The sequence below is a fragment of the Heloderma suspectum genome, chromosome 4 (genome assembly GCF_057233095.1).
Source record: "Heloderma suspectum isolate Gila_16-S chromosome 4, 16-S_ref, whole genome shotgun sequence".
Lineage (NCBI taxonomy): Eukaryota > Metazoa > Chordata > Lepidosauria > Squamata > Helodermatidae > Heloderma > Heloderma suspectum.
Genome location: NC_139461.1, coordinates 173,852,684 through 173,870,633, shown reverse-complemented (window position 1 = coordinate 173,870,633; position 17,950 = coordinate 173,852,684). Strand labels below are relative to the sequence as shown.

The following is a 17,950-nucleotide window of genomic DNA, read 5'->3' as shown; positions in this document are numbered from 1 at the left end:
GGATAGTCAGGTCTATAATAAAGTTGCCATCACCTAGCAGTAGATTATGCCAAGTGGTAAGGAGAATGTGTGACTGGATGGTAAAACAACATAGATTACAGTGGGGAAGGCCTGAGAAATAAATGCGCTCTCTGAAAGATCCCCTGAAGAGTAAAAATGGCACTGGTCCTTTGCTTTCCTAGAAGTGCATGAGGAGAATAATACACATGGAGATTAACTGCTTCTGTTCCTTACAAAAATATAAATAAACTTTGTTACTGCACTCTGACTAAAGTTTGAGAGAGCCACCAGAGACCAAATAAACGTGCTTGGACTGGGGATGGATTCAGACCATACACTAGTTAACCCTGAATTAAGCCATTAAGGTTGCAATCCTATGCATGTTTAGACAGAAAAAAGTCCTACAATTCCCAGCATTCCCCAGCCAACCATGCTGGCTGGGGAATGCTGGAAGTTTTAGGACATTTTTCCATTCAAACATGCATAGGATTGCACCCTAAGAAATCTAAGGTGAAAGTTAAAAGTTACAAAATTAATTTGACTTTATGATAGTTTATTTTTTCCTTTTTAAGAAAAAGCACAGCTCATTAATGTGTATCATTAAATGGTTTATATTCCCAATTACTTAACAAATTGAATTTACTGGGTTAGCACTGCCAGACTAATTTTGTTGCATAGTCTATTCTATTCTTGTTGCCAGCCTATCCATTTATAGCTTATCTTGATTTATTGATTTATATTGCTGGAACACAAAGTGTTTTACATCACAATACAGTTGGATGTTTCTTTATTCAATGAAAAAAAATATTTCAAAGTGTTACAGTTTGCATGATTTAGGGCAGGTCTTGAACATGTCTGATTGATGCTTGAATTTACCAGTCTGGAAGCTGGAGGTAATTCGGTAGATACTGTACCCAATGGCATTGGTACAGACAGATGAGTGCCCAAAACAGAAGCAGGGAGTACATCCTCTAGGACTGGCAGAGTCCAGGTTAAAAAAGCCAGGTTTGCACCTAAAAATAAAAGACAACACTGAAATTCCTAACCCATCTCCCCCCATTGCTCTTCTGCCTCTGCATACATATTCACAATATTTAGGACAGTCTCATTTAACTAAGCCACACCCACAATACATTGTACAGCTGTGCTAGACTACAGTGTGGCAGAGCTTCACACTAAAACCAGCTAGCGCTTCCCTTTGTGTAAAGCAATGGCCAGCAGTCTAAAAAAAGGGTTGTGAGAAGGAAAAGAGGGATGGCAGAAGTTGTCCTTCTCTGGTGGTGTAGCAGACAGAGTGCTGGATATTGAACAGGAAAACCTGGATTCAAATCCTTACTTAGAATGGCTCCTTAGTTTATACTGCAATGGTTTTTGCTGTGGGTATATCTGTGTTGTGCAGTGGCACAACCTGGATGCAAGTACATGTACAGGGGTTATCTAAAGACATGCATCTGTTATAGGTAATTAAAATCACCCTGTGTGTTTGTGATGACTATAGTGCGATAACAGCGGTGTTTTCCACAGCGAGCATGACTGCCACATAAAGGCTTCGTTCTCACAACAGATGAAGCGACAAAGGGCTGTACCACTGCAAGGGTTGGACTGTGTGTGTGTTTGTATTTGTGCCTGTGTATTCACACACACACACACATACACACACACCCCTAAAAGGAAAAACTGACACTGCTGCGAATGGTGAACTGCTCCCTGCATCTATTAGCAAATTTCACTGCCCTTCAATTGCCAAAATGGCTCTCTGTTTGAAATGCCCAAATTGCTCCTTCCTCACAAATTTGAGCCAAACGTCCTCTAGTGACAACTTTCAGCTCAGTCCTAGCCTAAGTACAGATTTAATCACCTCCTTAAACCTACTTCTCCCAAAGTGGGGTGCTGCTCCATGAAGCTAGAGTTTTGTAAGGATAAAATGGGATCATCCTCATCTATGCTTCTCTGAACTCCTTGAAGTAAGGGCAAAATACAAAAAGGCAACAATAAATTGGCAAAGGCCCCACATTCAAATCCTATGACATAATGCATCACCATATTACCTCTCGCAGTTGAACCCCTCTACGTTATCTTTGCAAGTGCAACGGCCTGTTTCCACGTTGCACTTATCTGTGCTGCCAGCAGGATCGCAAGAACACCGCCTGAATGAGAAGAACGAAGCCTAGTCAGGACATTAGGAAGAATAAGGAGTTAAGTTTCTAGACTACACATTCTCCCTCGAAGCCACTACCTTCATCTTCACCTTGACCTACAGGAGCAATTAAATTTTACCTGCAACCAGCCTCTGTGAGAGAATGGAAGCCGGGCTGACACCTATCACATTTCTCACCCATCACGCCAGGTTTACAACTGCACCGTCCATAGTTGTCACACTGGGTGCTGAGGGAGCCTGTGAGAACAAAATGAGGTTAAGGTACTATTAAAAACAAAGAAAAATAAATCACACCAGTCTACTGTTCTTCAAATTATGCTCTAAAGAGTGAGAACAAACACTCTTAAACAGAGAAGATCACAACAATATATTATTTCTTTAGCCCACAAAGACTAACATGATGATATGTAGATTAAGTAATATGAAGTAAAATATGCAACCATATGTTATGTACGAAGTTTGAACAGCCTTAACATTTCCAGTTTAGGCATTCAATTATCTGACCAGCTGCTACATCCATTATGCAATCATCTTAGATTTAGTTAATTAAAAGCACTATATTAAATACACGTTGAGCAGTCAAGAGTGTCATAGTCATTAAAACGATTAGTACTAATCATTTTGGCATTGGCTTTGTACTTGCCTTCTCCCTCTCCATTCTACTGCCAATGCCATCTCATTTTAAACTAGGAATCCTGGGTCAAACCCCTCCTCTGTCGATGTCCCTTTCCTTATTCTCTGTTTTGCATTTCAGTCGGCAAACCTTCCCCCTACAAACACACATTTTAACTTTCCTTGGTTTACCTTCCACTTTACTGCTTACCATTTGACACTTCACTCCCTCCCCAGGTAGGAAAATCTTGATGCACATGGGAAAAGGGAGTGGGTTTTATTGGTAGTGCATCCAGTTGTCTGCCTAGCACACTTGAGGAATTTTAAAAAGCATCTTGTGTCTCAGTTGCAGGAGACAGCTCTGCCCTCTCTGACTTTGTTATGGGCTACTACGAGTTGTAGAATGTACAACGTCTATGTAAAACATCGCAGCAAGAGCATGGAATCCTAAAAACAATATTAATTGCACAAAACAAATGCCTAGTTTTCATTGAGGAGGCAATCTGGGTCTACACCGCACCACTTCAGATTGCAGACGGGAGTTCAAGTAATGGAACTCTCTTCCATAGAAAATAATAATAAAAAACCAGTACATAAAATAAACCAGATGACAGGAAGAATAGTTCTAGCGTAGCCTTTTTCTCAACATGCTACTTCTCCATATGCAGGGACTGTTTCGGTATGGAGGAGCATTTCATCATATGAGGTCCCACCTGCACTGAAGTGGTACAACAGCACACACATGGAGATTTACCGGCTTCGCAAGAACTAGGCCAGATACCACCCAAGTTTCAGCACCAGACCAGACTCAACAATCCCAAATCTTTTCACAGAAGACTTTGCACTTTTCCCCCCCAAAGGTTGGGAGAGATGTCAACAGCCAGACTTCACCTGGGAGTTCATTCTGTAACCTCAGAGCTATGGGTTTGGGGGTCTCATAAAGAGACACCCCCCGAAATAATGCAGGTGCAAAGCCACTAAATCACTGGCCCACAATCAGCCTTCCTGGAAGGTCAATTTACTAAATGAATGAAGTGTGCCATCTCCTAAAGTGGCCTGCCAATATGTTCCGTTGCCACATAAGCCACACATTTCTCCACACTTCTTTCACCTCTAATTTGGCAACTGGAGATGAGGCAGCACAATGTGACCCAGTTTGGACAATCAAACAACTCACATTTTGTTAACCATGGATTATTTGAGAACAGTCAGGAGAAAGCGAGTGCACTGGCTCCCAACTGCTCACCCACACATCCACTTTGCTAAGCGACCCAGGAACACCCTGTTCCTGGGTTGTTCATTGTAACATCTGAACCCGGAACTCTGGGTTGTTTCTCCTTCAACAACCCTGAGTTCCAGGTTTGGATGTCACGGCAAAACCACAGTTCCTGGGTTTTTTAGTAAAGTGGAAGTGGCTGAGCAGTTGGGATCCAGCATGCTTACTCACTCCATGTGCTCACAAACAACCCATAGTTAGTTAACCATAGGTTGTTTGATCGTCTGATCCAGATCACTGTGTAGTAGACATGGCTTAGGCAGCTCCAGGTGCTAATTCCTACATTAAAGGCTCTGAAAGTCAAAGCCAGATAAATTGGCCCAAGAAGATAGCTGTCATACTGCAGATGGACATTTCCAAAACTAGAATGCACTTGGACCAATTATTTAGCTTTTCAGGTATGGAAAGTATCCGTAGTTTAAAGAGATGGTGAGTCAACTTTTCAATAAGAAAGCAAGACCTAATTTCACCTTTAGGCTAAAAGGAAATTCTGACAGAACAAAACCCGTATGTTGAAGGAGGATTAAACAAAACAGAATCATTTAGCAACAAAGAGCTCACAAAACCCTTTACCATATACAGTCAACATTCTTCAGTCTAGCCTATAATTATTTAGAAACAATTACTCAGACAAAAATACCATCTTAAATCAACACACGCACACTTTAAATATACACTGGCTGCCTGTGTGTCATGGAATACACTGCAAGGTTTTAATGTCCCTTATCAAGCCTTCTAAATTTGCCCCTGAATACCTGAGCAATCAACCTTCACTGTTGCACTATTCATACTTGGGACAAAGGCAAACTAGGAGCTCCACCACAGCCCTACTCTGGTGGAGAAACATATATTACAGCTTAAATTGGTGCCTGAGTTTGGACACCTCAACATGTGTGTAAATTTAGCCAACAATAGGTGTGCAGTTGTTGTTACAATTACAATATACACACAGTTATATGTATAGATATTATACTAATGTCCAAGTACAAAACTCTGTTTCTTGGCATGCTAGAGTGGCCAAGATACAGTGCCAGACCTGGAGGGGGTGGGTGGTGGTTAGGGTGGTTAACAACCCTATAACAGAGTGTGGGTTCTGAGTGGTTTGATAACCACTCCAGCCACCTACACTTGCCAGGTTCAGACATCACAACAAGCTATGCCTGGCAAGGGTAATTAGGGAAATCAGCTGGCATGTGAGGGGGTGGTTAACAAGCCACCATGGCTTATTAACCATCCTCATGTTGTGCAAACCCAGTCACAGAGGGTTGGATTCAGGATCTGTCTTCTGCGAGAGGAAGGACTCTGCCTGCAGAATGTCCCTCCACCTAATTTTTGGGGATCCCCCCTCCCACATAAGAACATAAGAGCCATGCTGGATCAGACCAAGGGGTCCCATCTAGTCCAGCATTCTGTTTACACAGTGGCCAACCAGCTATCGACCAGGAAATCACAAGCAGGACACGAGTGCAACAGCACCCTCCCACCCATGTTCCCCAGCAACTGGTGTACATAGGCATACCGCCTTTGGTACTGGAGGTAGTACATGGCCCTCAAGCCTAGTAGCCACTGATAGCCTTGTCCTCCATGAATTTGCCTAACCCCCTTTTAAAGCCATCCAAGTTGGTGGCCATCACTACATCTTGTGGTAGCAAATTCCATAGTGTAACTATGCACTGTGTGAGGAAGTACTTTCTTTCATTTGTCCTGAATCTCCCAGCAATCAGTTTCATGGGATGACCCCAGGTTGTAGTATTTTGAGAGAGGGAGAAAAATGTCTCCCTATCCACATTCTCCACACCAGGCATAATTCTGTACAATCATGTCTCCCCTTACCCTCCTTTTTTCCAAGCTAAACAATCTCAGCTGTTGTAACCTTCCCTCACAGGGGAGATGCTCCAGCCCCTTAGTTACCCGTTTCTGCACTTCACACCCACACCATTGCTCACCCTATTCAGGAGGGTATTTGGACTCTGTGTAGTATTTTATATACTTCCAGTCTCCTGAAAAAACTGTGTAGTATTTTCAGGAAGCTGGAAAGGCTGCTGTGGGAAGAAGGGGATGGGGAAATCCACTTCAGCCTGTCCAGTTGATCCAGCATAAATCTGGATCCAACTGAGAAGTTAGGGCAGAATCTCCTCTGGGGTTTTGCAATGTACAGGTTCTCTTTCCCAGATACATCCCACCTGTTATGACTGTGGACATTTGGCTAGTCCTTTTAATGAAGCTGACTTAGAGTTCACGTACGATCTTGGTACATATTGCAGACCAACACTTGATGTTTTGCTAAAACTAAGCATGCTAAGAATCCCGTCCCCGTAGCACTTCAAAAGACAGTGATGTTTAACAACTGAGAAATGCAGAGATTCCGCATCCCTCTGCCACTCACCAACAGGGTTGCAGTTGCACGACAGACATGCTTCCTCACGTCCAAGGCGGTAAAAGTTCTCTTGGCACCTCTCACAGTTTGGTCCACCAGTGTTACCGAAGCAGCCTGTGCAGTGGCCACCATGGCCCGTGGAACGGTACAGCTCAGGGTCAAAGTAACATTCCTGTGATCGTCCATTGCAGTTACAGGCTGTAGGTAAAGCACAAGCATAGATTTGTTAAATAGGCTACATTGGTAAAGTACATTTCTCTTCCCGTTTGCCACCCCTCCACTGCAACAGTTCCTGAAGCAAATACTACAACGTCTATAATGTTTTAAAGTTAGAAGCTCAGTCTGGGCATGCAGATTAATATGAAAAGGGCGAGGTGTTGCTGGCAGGGGATAACGAGAGAGGCCAGAAAATCAAGCAGCTCTCCTCGCCTGTTTGGAGATGGGAGTAGGAGTTTGCTCCTCCAGATAAGACTTCATCTTTACTATGCAGAAACAAAGAATCATTCTATATGACTCTCTTTTATTAGAGTTCAGCTTTAAAAAAAAAAAAAAAAAGAGGGAAAAAAGCTGGATCACTGTGGTTTCCTTTCTTCTACTTCATTAGGGCACCGCAAGTACATAGTACATAGTATTAGCAATGCTTCTGGATTGGAGCGCGAGAGCCCGTATGTCTGAGAACTATGGTCGGCAATTTCTAGTTTTTAGAACACAGGCTGAATATTGAACTAAGCAAAAGTGGAACGGCCAGCAACACTGGCTTCCCCCACTGATTCCTGTGAGAACTGGAGCACAGGCAGAGGGCTCTTCCACCCAACCACCCCTTCCCGTGTGAACAGCAGAGGCTTCAGTAGAGCTCTTGCGACATATGCTTAATATATTAATGTATATGCTAGCATTGTTAAGTGTAACTCAGGCAAGCTAGGGTGAAACGAACATTTGGGAGTGAGTGAAAGATGGGAGGGGCGCGCGCGCGCGCATGTGTGTGACAGAGGGGGGGATTCTGAGGTTATAAAAGGAGAGAGCTGACAGTCAGATAGGGCCTTAGGGATTAAGGAAGCTACATCTAGTGAGTGCGGTTTTGGGAATAGGATTTAGAAGGGGTAGAGTAGGTAGGTAGGTTAGGACCAAGCATAGATGAATAATAGCATATATTACTCTTTTTGTGTATAATACATTTTATTTGTTTTTAATACAAAATCTCGTGGGTTTGTTTGGCTTACTGCACTACCATTAGAAAAACTATTTCCGTGTTACTTCTCCTGTATTGGGTAGAGGCAACCAATTAGGCATACTGAGTGTCTCTTTAACCCAGGGAATAAAAGGGGCAGAAGCTTTGTGTCTCAGTGAGGACAACTGACCAAAGCGGAAGCAGATGTCCTAAGAGGTTTTTCTTCTCAGTTTCATCAGGTGGAAGCTGGAGAAGGTAGAATCCAGGGCAGGAATGTCACAGCTCTCCTCTTGCACACCTCAAGGTACTCACTCCCATTTCTTGAACGCAAGTCAAGAAGATGCAGGAGGCAACAGCTGAAATGCGCAAGGCGAGAGCTCTGTCAAAGTTTCTCACACTGGGATGGAAGGGTGTTAGAGAGCCCTCTGCCCAAGTCTTGGCTTACATGGGGGAAATGGCATAATGGGGGCATTCCTTAGAATCAGAGGCTATGCTTGGTGGCCAAATGAATAGTCTGGATTGAGCTCCCAGGCCACTGGCCGCCAGTCCATCAGAACAGTCAGTCCATCAGAACATTACTGCCTATCTTTTCAGGGTTGTGCTGCTCCCTGGCTTAGCAGATTAAGGGCAAAACCAGTCCAAGGCAGGGGAATGCTGAGAGTTGTAGTCCAACACAGCTGGACAGCAAGGCTGGGCTACCGTATGGACAAAGTACTGGGGTTGGGAGATGCTGTGGAGTGTACTAGATTTTCCACCCGGCTGTCTTTCCAGCTGTTTTCTACCCTTCCCACAGCCCTCCCACACAGGCAATGCTGCTCTCTGGCATGCAAACTGCAGAGAAAGATAACGGTGAGACCAGCCTTCCCCAGCTGCATCCTGTGAGAGAGGAAAAAAGGTTTCTGCTTTCCTTAGCCCAGACAGACCTAATTGCTCATGTCTAGGACGTGAAGCAGAACGAGAGCCGTCAGACATCAGTTTTGTCAGGCTTTCAACTCAAGTCACGGATTCACATGGACAGCTGGGAACTCTGTGTACATAAGTCACAAGTTAGGAAGGAAAAGTGCATCATGAAGATGCTCCTTGCGTCTCTCCATTCTATAAGCTAGTGATTCTCACACTGTGTGCCAGAGCACACTGGCGTAAAAATGGAGGAGCAAATCTGTGTCTTCAAAGATTAACCCGCTGTGTTGGATGCACACAATCTATGTCCCCCACCAGAGCGGGGAACCCCTTTGTAGCACTGGTCCCACCCACTGGTCAATAAACGGGAAGCACCATCATCCCAAGGAAGGGAATAAGGAAGTGCCAGGATTCTCTAATACAGACTGTGCTACAATTAACAGATGTAGGGGAATCTCAGAAACATCTCCCTGCCCCGAAAACCCAGTCCCATCCCTGCCTGATGGGGCAAAGGGTGCTGCAAGGCCATATTATCTGGGCTATCATGCAGTTACAAGGAGAAAGCCTGCTCATTCTTCTCACACCTGATCAGGAAAAAAAATCACATGTTAATGCATAATCTTCCCCGCCCACTCACTATGCCAAAGGTTATCAAACATTCTCAGGAAACAATTATTTCATACCAGCAGAATTTAGTAAAACAAATCAGCTTACCACAAGTGTGTTTTTCAAACGATGCATTACATTTATATCCGACCTTTCAGCCATGGCTGACTCCCAAAGCAGCGTAGAATGGGCAGTATCCAATGCTGGCAATCTGCCAGCTGTAAACACATTGCACTAGCAGGAATGACCGACTAGTGCAACAGGAAAGTAGCATTTGCTAGCACAACCCAAGAAATTACCCAAAATAATCACTTCTGGAGTGGGGAAAATCAGCAATGCTCCCTTCTGTGATCTCTGCTGACTTCTCCCAATTTCAGAAGCAGTAGCTTCCATTGCGCAAGCAAGTGCTACTTTCCTCTTGCGCTAGCGGTCATTCTTGCTAGCGTAGTGGCAGTATTAGATACCGCCCAATTTTTGAACTTGGACCCTTCTTCTAAAAACGGACTACCTTCTAGGATTAGCCCCTTCCCCACCTCCACGCCAACCACCTATGTTTGGCAAGTGTATAAGTGAACGCTTTTATATGCCATGGGGCATCCTGCAACTGCAAGTGAGAATCTGGATCAGGATGAATGGATATGAAGTATTATTTTAGTAGAACTGCTATTCTTTAATTCCCTTTGCCTGACAAAAGATTGTCCCAGACATCGACCTGAAGGGGATATTGAAACTTGTAGTTCTTCCACTTCTTTTTGGAACTGCCAGGCAGAAACACAGAAGAAGAGTGGATCCTCATCTGTCACTTGTCTTCCAGAATCAGCTAATTTCACCTACGGCCCTTGAATTTAATCCTGCCATTTCCCTGGTTCCAACTCTGAGAAATGTTGAATGTCTTTAGGGTGGAATTACATGGTACAAGAAACACAGGCCTGTTACCAAAAAGAGCAGCCCTGTGTTGACTACTCCCCACGCTATCATGTGTATATGGCTTGTCATCTGTCCTGATATCATCTCACAGTTTTTTCCCCTCCTCTCACCAGCCAATGACAGAATGAGAAAATGCACAGCATGACAGTATCGGGCCACAACATAGGTTGTATTCCAAATTATGGAAGGGGCTGGAGAACTGGACATAGGACTGCTGTTTTTATAGTATGTATTCTATCCAAAGACAGAATACATACTATAAAGGACTCAGCAGGTCATTTGAGACTCTTCACTTGTATTTCAGCTAAATTCACCCAGATGACACCCAGAAAGAATGAGGATTCTGAGTTTCAGAACAATAAATATTTCTCAGGTATAAATGATCTCCTCTCCTGAAGTATCAATAACAGAGGTTATATTGTATTTTAAAGCAATGCCTTTTCCAAAAGCCTGCAGACCAAAGGAAATCTTTGTAGGCCCATAAATACTTTGCAACTCAAGAACCAAGAAGATATAATAGGTATCCAATCAATCATGTAAAACAAGTTGCTTTTACCTAGACTAGGGGTGCAGAACCTCTTTCAACCCAAGGGCCAATTTCTTTTTGGAGAAGTTCTCGGGGTCCTCATGCCAGTGGTGTGTAGGACCAAAGGCAAAAGGGGTGGGGCCAAAATACCAGCAAACTGTAGCTTAAAGTGCTTAATGCAAGTAACTAAGCCTTAGGAGAGGCACTGCAACTTTTTAGAATGGAGAAAAACGGCACAAAAGCCTGTAAAGCAGTGAACAATCAGTGGTCAGGGGAAAGGAGGCTGGGCTGGGGAAGGGGGATTGACCCTCTGGGGAACACCACAGGGCAGGATTGAGACCCAAAGTGGGCCAGATTTGGCCCCTAGGCCTGAGGTTCTGCACCTCTGGCCTAGATCTTTTGCTTCTTTTTTTTTGCAGGTCTCCTCTTATTATTGGTTAGGAAAATTAATTCCTGAAGAAGTCCTGGAAAAAACAAGTAACACTTGCACATGAACATTTTTAGACAGTCACCTTACAACAGGTTACCTAGGGTCACTGTGATCCTACTCTACTGTACACTCAGGAGACAGAAAATAAATTTGTCACCCAGGTATCCCAGGCCACATCTATGAACATTTTAGGGAGTTGCTTGGCTACCCGACTCACCAGAAAAGCAGTCACTCTGGAACCTTTGAAATGGCACGAATGTAAGATGCCTTGGAAGAAGCTGTGCTCTCATGTCACCCAGGAACTCTGGGTACCAGGGCTAACCCATGTTAACTGTTGCATGTGTATACATGCAAGTTATATGTGTCCATGTGAATAAGAACACATGGGAACAAAGGTGGTTGTGTGTGTGTTTTTTATGAAAGCTGAGATTCTCGGCAAGCTCAAGCTTGTGGTTTTTCTGAGCTCCTGCTGAATTGCGGTTAAACATAATCCTGATTATGACTTTTAAAGGTCTTCCTGGTTCATCTAACCTACCCTATGAGTAGGGTGTATCAGGCTCAGAGCAGTTCCTTGGGAGATGGAAGCACCTTTAACTGATGCTTATGCCTACATCCCTAGGACTTCATCAACACCTTACCCAGGATAAAGGCAACAAATCCAAACTACTATACATTCGTCAAATTCTAAATTTAGGATTTATTTCTCTCTCTCTTTTTTAAAAGCCATGATCAGGATTGTGTACACATCACAATTCAGCTCAGAAAAACCACAATGTCAGCTTTCACACCACCAGCTTGGTTGCCATGCGTCTTTTCACACTGACACGTAACTTGAGTGCATACACATGTAACAAACAATATGGGTCTATAAATGGTTGTTCAGAACAAAAAGCTCAGTAGCTCAGGGGCTGGACCTAGGATGGGTCAAAACAAAGGGAACAACAGTTTGAAAATGAAAAGAAAGATGAGGGAGGTTTCTTGCCCTTGATTAATTTACATCTAACTAGCCATACAAGGTAGCGCAGTACAATATTCAAAACAAAAGGTGTCATCAAGGGTGTTCAGGTAGCGCTTGACCTCGCTAACCTGCTTGGAAGGTGGGTATGCTACAGCATTGGGCCATTTTCCCCACCAAGGCTTTAGATCAGCCATCTCCAAGGTAGCCTCATGGGTTCGCTGGCTGCATGGTGGCATGGCAGCCATGCAGGCATCTGCATGTTTCCACAGTTTCCCTTAAATTCCCTTAAATCTAATCAAGGAGGAAGTATTTTACATGGCTTCTGTGCCTCTGCAGCATTCTACAGCCTTGCTAATAATGTTCCTGGCAGCTTTCCAGGCTGTGCCTCCTGGAACAAAAACAAATTCTTGAGCCAGGGTGTCAGGGTAATACCAGTTAAATCCATGGTACACAATACACCTGTCAGAAAGCCAGCTGCCTGAAGCTCCCCCCATTGCTGGGGTGAAAATGGACTGGACATCCCCATCACAACCACTGTGCTCGATTAATGGCCAACTGATCCTCCAAATTCTCGAGTCTGCACACTGATCTCCTTATCCAAGCCACCAATGCCAGCAAACTCACCACTAAGATTACCTGGAACACTAATATGATAATGGAGTGGAGGGCAATGGGATGAGCTGGGATTCCATCCAAGAAATGTTTCCCACCATCTGTGATCAGCTGCAATCTTCACAGTAGCTACTATTTGAGCTACTATTTCCTGATTAGAGAAATCTCAGAAGCCAAAGGGGTTTGCCAAACAGAATTCCAAACAGTCAGGAGACAAGGCTTCAGTGCCTTGTATAGCTTCTTGGCCTGTCTCCAGGACTAGTCATAGCAGAATGATGTATGCAGAGGACTCAAACGTATTTCCTTAACTTACATACTTCAGGCAGATTGCAGAACTCTGTTCTTGTGAATGTAGAATCTGGGTCACCCGGCACAGATTATTTATTTATATATTTTGGCACACAGAGCACAGACTCCTGGTCATAATTAGTTGAGCCCAGAGGGCTAAACTAAATCAATAATGCATGAAAGAGAAATACATTTTTCATCTTGTAATTAGGGTAAACAGCTCGGTACGCCAAAAATAACCATAGATAACAAACCAGTAGTAGCTAGTGTAATCTGGATTTGAGATACCAACGGAAGAATTACCCAACACTCTGCAGGGCTGAAGAAATTTCTATCACATATCACGTGCCAAGTGATAATGTGAAACAAAGACATTTGTGGTAGGTTAAAAATACGTTCAACTCCTGCATTAATAAAGGCTGACAGAGACAGGAAGACACCAGAGCTTGCCAAGAGGAAAAAGGAAGGGAGCACACTTAAGAGTCTTAAAACTGGCTACCACCCACTTGACAGTAGGAGGTGGTGGAAATAACTGGCAGGAAGATTTTTCTTCTTGGACAAAGCCAAATTATTTAAGAGCAACCCCAACACACACTTACGCAAACACTCATTGGCGCTCTCTGCTGTTGCTCGTCGCCAAGGCCGGTCGTTGTAAAAAGGAAGGCACTTTTCGCAGTCAACCCCAAAGGTATTGTGTTTGCAACTGCAAGAAACCTTCCCGTATCCATTCTTCACGCACTCACTCGCATGGCCATTGCATTTGCACCTGCAAGGCAGGAACGAGCCTCAGAAAAACGGTACGTCTTGTGCCCCAAGCAAGTCCAGGCCTCCCACACAACCGCAGACTGACTCACATGGGGAGGGGGCGGCTCTAAGGACATGCCTGTTCCCTCTAAAAGGGAGGAGATCTTGATCTCTCTACAGTGAAAACTGCTTTAATACAATGAGCCTAGAGGGTAATCATACTTTACCCAAGTGGCAGCTAACTCCAAGTCATGGGTTAGAAAGCAATTTAATAAAGAGTGTTTGAAAAAGCTGTTTCAGCATCACTTGAGGAATCACATTCCCAACAAAGAGTGTGCAGTAGGGCTAGGCAGCTGGCAGCCTGCAGGCCCAAGCTAGTCTCCAGGGGCTACCAATTATGTCACTACAGCTCATGGGCAAAGGGCGATTTAACCTCCTGCTCTGCTCCATGGTATAAACAGCAACACGGGTCTCAACCGGAGTCCTGCCTATACTATGCCCTTCATATATGTTATATCAATAACATGCACAACAACCTTCTAAGACAGGCAAGTCTTTTTATTCTCACATATAGATGGGGGAGAAGGAGGCAGCTGATGCTGAAATAACGGTTTGCATGAGGCCATCAGTGAGGCAAAAGTTGAGCTTCCTTGATCACCTGTATTCTCAGCTCCTAGCCACTATACCAGCCTTCCCAACTTGGTGCCCTCTAGATGTTTTGGACTACAACACTCAGCATTCCTGGCCATTGAACATGCTCTGTGGGGCTGATGGGCGTTGTAGACCAAAACGACTGGAGGACACCAGGTTGGGCAAGGCTACAGTATCCTATTGATAGTAGAGGCAGCAATATGCATGGTTTATGTAGCACTTCTTAATTCTGAAATTGCTTTACAACTGTACTGTGTTTGCAAGTAATGTGTTGTGGCATCATGGGAGCTAGTTGGTTTGTTTTATTTTCCAAAAGGCCAGCATCCCATAACTGCCTTCAATTCATTTTATCATTTTGGGTATGTCAGTGTTCTTCAGCCTCAGTTCCCTGTCTGTAAAATGAGAATTCTAGCTGTCTTTCTGTCATGACCCAGGAGTCCATCAGTGACATGGACTCTGAAGCCGAAGATCCAGTGGTGCAAACAGAGGAAGCTCCAGTTTTGAGCACCACTGCAGAACTGCCGGAGCCCCCTGAGCCCGAGCCTTCAGAGATGCCTGAGCCTAGCCCCAGCACCCTCGTCTCCAAACGCCCCACACTGCAGGGAGCCAACGCACCAACGCCGGCAGCGTGCCAGGCATGAACTCTTGGAGAGGTGGAGGAGTGCTAGGCTACATGCCAGGGGCCTGTCCCTTTAAGGCTTCCATTCTGAAGGAAAGGGTGGAGTCGGGGACTGTAGCATAAAAGGCTTCAGTCTGGCCTCAGACTTTGTTGGAGCAAGTTGCTCTCTAGGAGCTCCCCTGGGTGTTGTGACTCCTGCCTTGACCCCTTGCTGCCTGATATTGATCCCTGTGGGCTTCTGCTCCAGCCAGAATAGGACACTCTCACACAGTATTATGAAGGTAAACAAAACCAAGTTTGTAAAATACTTGAGGCTGTTTCTAAAATGCTCTATAAATGATAAAGAGCTCCATGACATAGAATAGATTGAATTGTTCAAGCAAGCATGTATGTTTTAAAAAAGGGTTATGAACACATGTCCCCGGCCAGCAGCTAACTTCAAAATATAGTCCCTTTTTAGGATCATGCAAGGTGTGAAGAGGCAGGACTCTTTAACCCCACCCAGTGTGAACAGCATCAGAACAGCATCTCCTTATGCACCTCAGCTGCTCATTTCCATTTGCCTGAGTTTGGGCTCATGTATGGGAGAGGCAACCAACAGTTGAGACGCATCAGCAGAGATCTCTGACAGAGCCACTTTCGCTGTTCCCTGGGGTGAAGAGTTCAGCAAATATGGGGTTAGAGCCTTTTGCATATATGTGAGAATACAGATACTTGCCTATCTTACAAGGTTGCTGTGAAAGTTATTGATATAACGTATCTGAAGCACTCTGAGCAATTTGGAAAAGCACCATATATACAATGATGTTCTTATTTTATTATTAAACTTTTATGCTCAGCAACTTTCAGATTAAACATAGCTAGAGAAATGGTAGATATGCAGCTGCAATTAAAAGAAAGTATCACCCCCAAATCAGCAAGGCACTTTTTGTTCTCATCTGTACTGTTACACTGGTGACATAAAAAAAAATATTCACATGTCCACATTCTGTACATATCGACAGCCCCTCTTTTACCATTAATAGACCTTTCATAAAATACAACCAGGACTCAGCAATTAAGAGACGTACATTTGAACTTGATAAGCACCCCTTTTGAGATGGTTGTATGAATCCCATGCAAATAAAGTTAATAGATGCACTCTGGATGCTGGAACAGTCCTATTAATTATTAATATATAGCTGTACAGGTTCAGTAACAAGTGTTTTGTCACAATTTGTAAATGAACATGCATATTAAAAACGTGCCATAGGTAGACACTGCAATAGAAATTAAGCCAGAGCCCTAAGTGAATAATTATTTTAAGCGATTAAAGAGAGAATTAAGTGTGATTTATTACTTACCTACCACCCACAGCAAAGTCAGAAATCGCATAATAATAAGACTTGAGAACTTTGGGATCGTTAAAAACTTCATCTCCAAATGTGTTCAGGCGATTGAGGCTTACTCTGATATCAGTTGCAGTCACCCATTCCTAGCAGGGAAAATGGAAGTTAAACCACACAATCCAAGCAAGTTATGAAGAGACAAACCAGGACAAACCTCAATAAATACAAATGCATGGCTCTCCAAGCTTAAAGGAAGCAGGGGCATTTGAGGGAAAAGTAAGCAAAGGGAAGGAAAAGACACAGTCATGAAGAAAATGAAAAGAGGAGATGACTGGATGAAAAATATTCCTGGGATGAGATGGGATGGAGGAAGAGACAAAGAAGACAAAACACACACATGCACACCCACACACACGCACATGTACACACACACACACACACCCTTCTGATGATGGTTTAAAATGTCCAGTATAATAATTATCTGTATTAGAAGAAACACATACAGACCCAAACTGTGTGCAATGCAGATTGTGGCTCTATCTCCCTGTGACATCTGAATCAGCTGAGGCTGTGCAAGTCCTGGATCAGTGCCTAGATGCTGTAAAGGGCTGGATGAGTGCCAATAAACTGAAACTGAATCCTGGCAAGATGGAAGCCCTGCGGGTGAGTGGTTCCCAGGCCAGGGAGATGGGGTTGCACGGCCTCTGAAAGATCAGGTTCGTAGTCTGGGGGTACTCCTAAAGCCATAACTGTCGCTGGAGGCCCAACTGACCATGGTGGCTCTGAGTACCTTTTACCAGCTTTGGCTGGTTCACCAGCTACGGCCTGTCCTGGGCAGGGTAGTTTGGCTACAGTGATCCAGGCACTAGTAAACTCAAGGCTGGATTACTGCAATGCACTCTATGTGGGGCTGCCCTTAAGACTGCTCCAGAAGCTGAAGTTAGTGCAGAACACAACAACTTGGCTGTTACCAGGAGCTGCTCCCTTTCAGCATGCAACTCCTTTGCTGAGAGAACTGCATTGGCTGCCTATCTGCTACCGGGCAGGGTTTAAGGTTTTGGTACTAGTGTAAAAAGCCCTGAACAACTTGGGACCAGGATACCTGTGAGAGCACCTTCTCCCTTACCAACCTGCCCAATCACTAAGGTCATCAGAGGGCATGCTCCTGGTGGTTCCACATGGACCAATGGACCAACTGGAGTCCACCCAGAGGAGAGCTTTCAGTACAGGGGCTGCCTTCCTACGGAGCTCCCTGCCGCTTGAGGTCAGGCAGACACCAACACTGGGTTGTTTTCGGTGCATCCTCAAAACAGCTCTTTTCCAGGAAGCCTCCCTTGGTTGACCAGCCTCGGTTTTGTTGGCACTCTGTTTTTTAAAGAATAATTTTATTATGTTTCATTCTTTTTATCTTTTGTTCATTTTATCGTTTATTGCTCACCGCTCTGGAATCTGTTTAGATGTGGAGCGGTATACAAATGTTGTAAATAAATAAAGAAGACAGACTTGTAAAAGTGTTTGCTCACAGAGGGAGATCCAAACAAACAGCCCAGTCCACTTGTTACTTTCTTTGTATATTAAAGAGGTGAGGTAGTAGCCCAAATTTTTCATTAATTCAACATTTCTCCCTGAAAAGTAGCAAAAGACTTTAGAGTGCAGTATTTTATTACACTTGGATAATTATGAAGTTACCCCCTCTGTTCCTAAGGGAAGTGAATACAATCTTTAGCTTGCCTCTGACCTGAAAGGGACTTTCCCCCTCTTTTAACTAGG

At 44.1% G+C, this 17,950-nt stretch overlaps 1 protein-coding gene across 4 annotated transcripts in view; it reads right to left on the bottom strand.

Moving 5' to 3' along the window:
- LAMC1 (laminin subunit gamma 1) overlaps positions 1-17,950 on the bottom strand; it is a 165,445-nt gene that overhangs the window by 37,818 nt on the left and 109,677 nt on the right. For 2 of the 4 annotated variants that reach the window (XM_084851318.1, XM_084851319.1), the window contains exons 3-8: positions 16,196-16,326; positions 13,438-13,604; positions 6,433-6,621; positions 2,278-2,395; positions 2,049-2,147; positions 877-1,013 (exon numbers count right to left, since the gene is read on the bottom strand). In XM_084851318.1, the coding sequence (XP_084707444.1) occupies positions 877-1,013; positions 2,049-2,147; positions 2,278-2,395; positions 6,433-6,621; positions 13,438-13,604; positions 16,196-16,326 (841 nt within the window). Of the gene's footprint in view, positions 1-876; positions 1,014-2,048; positions 2,148-2,277; positions 2,396-6,432; positions 6,622-8,514; positions 8,576-11,197; positions 11,335-13,437; positions 13,605-16,195; positions 16,327-17,950 lie in introns of those variants that run through there. The other 2 variants (XM_084851320.1, XM_084851321.1) reach the window with 2 other exon arrangements.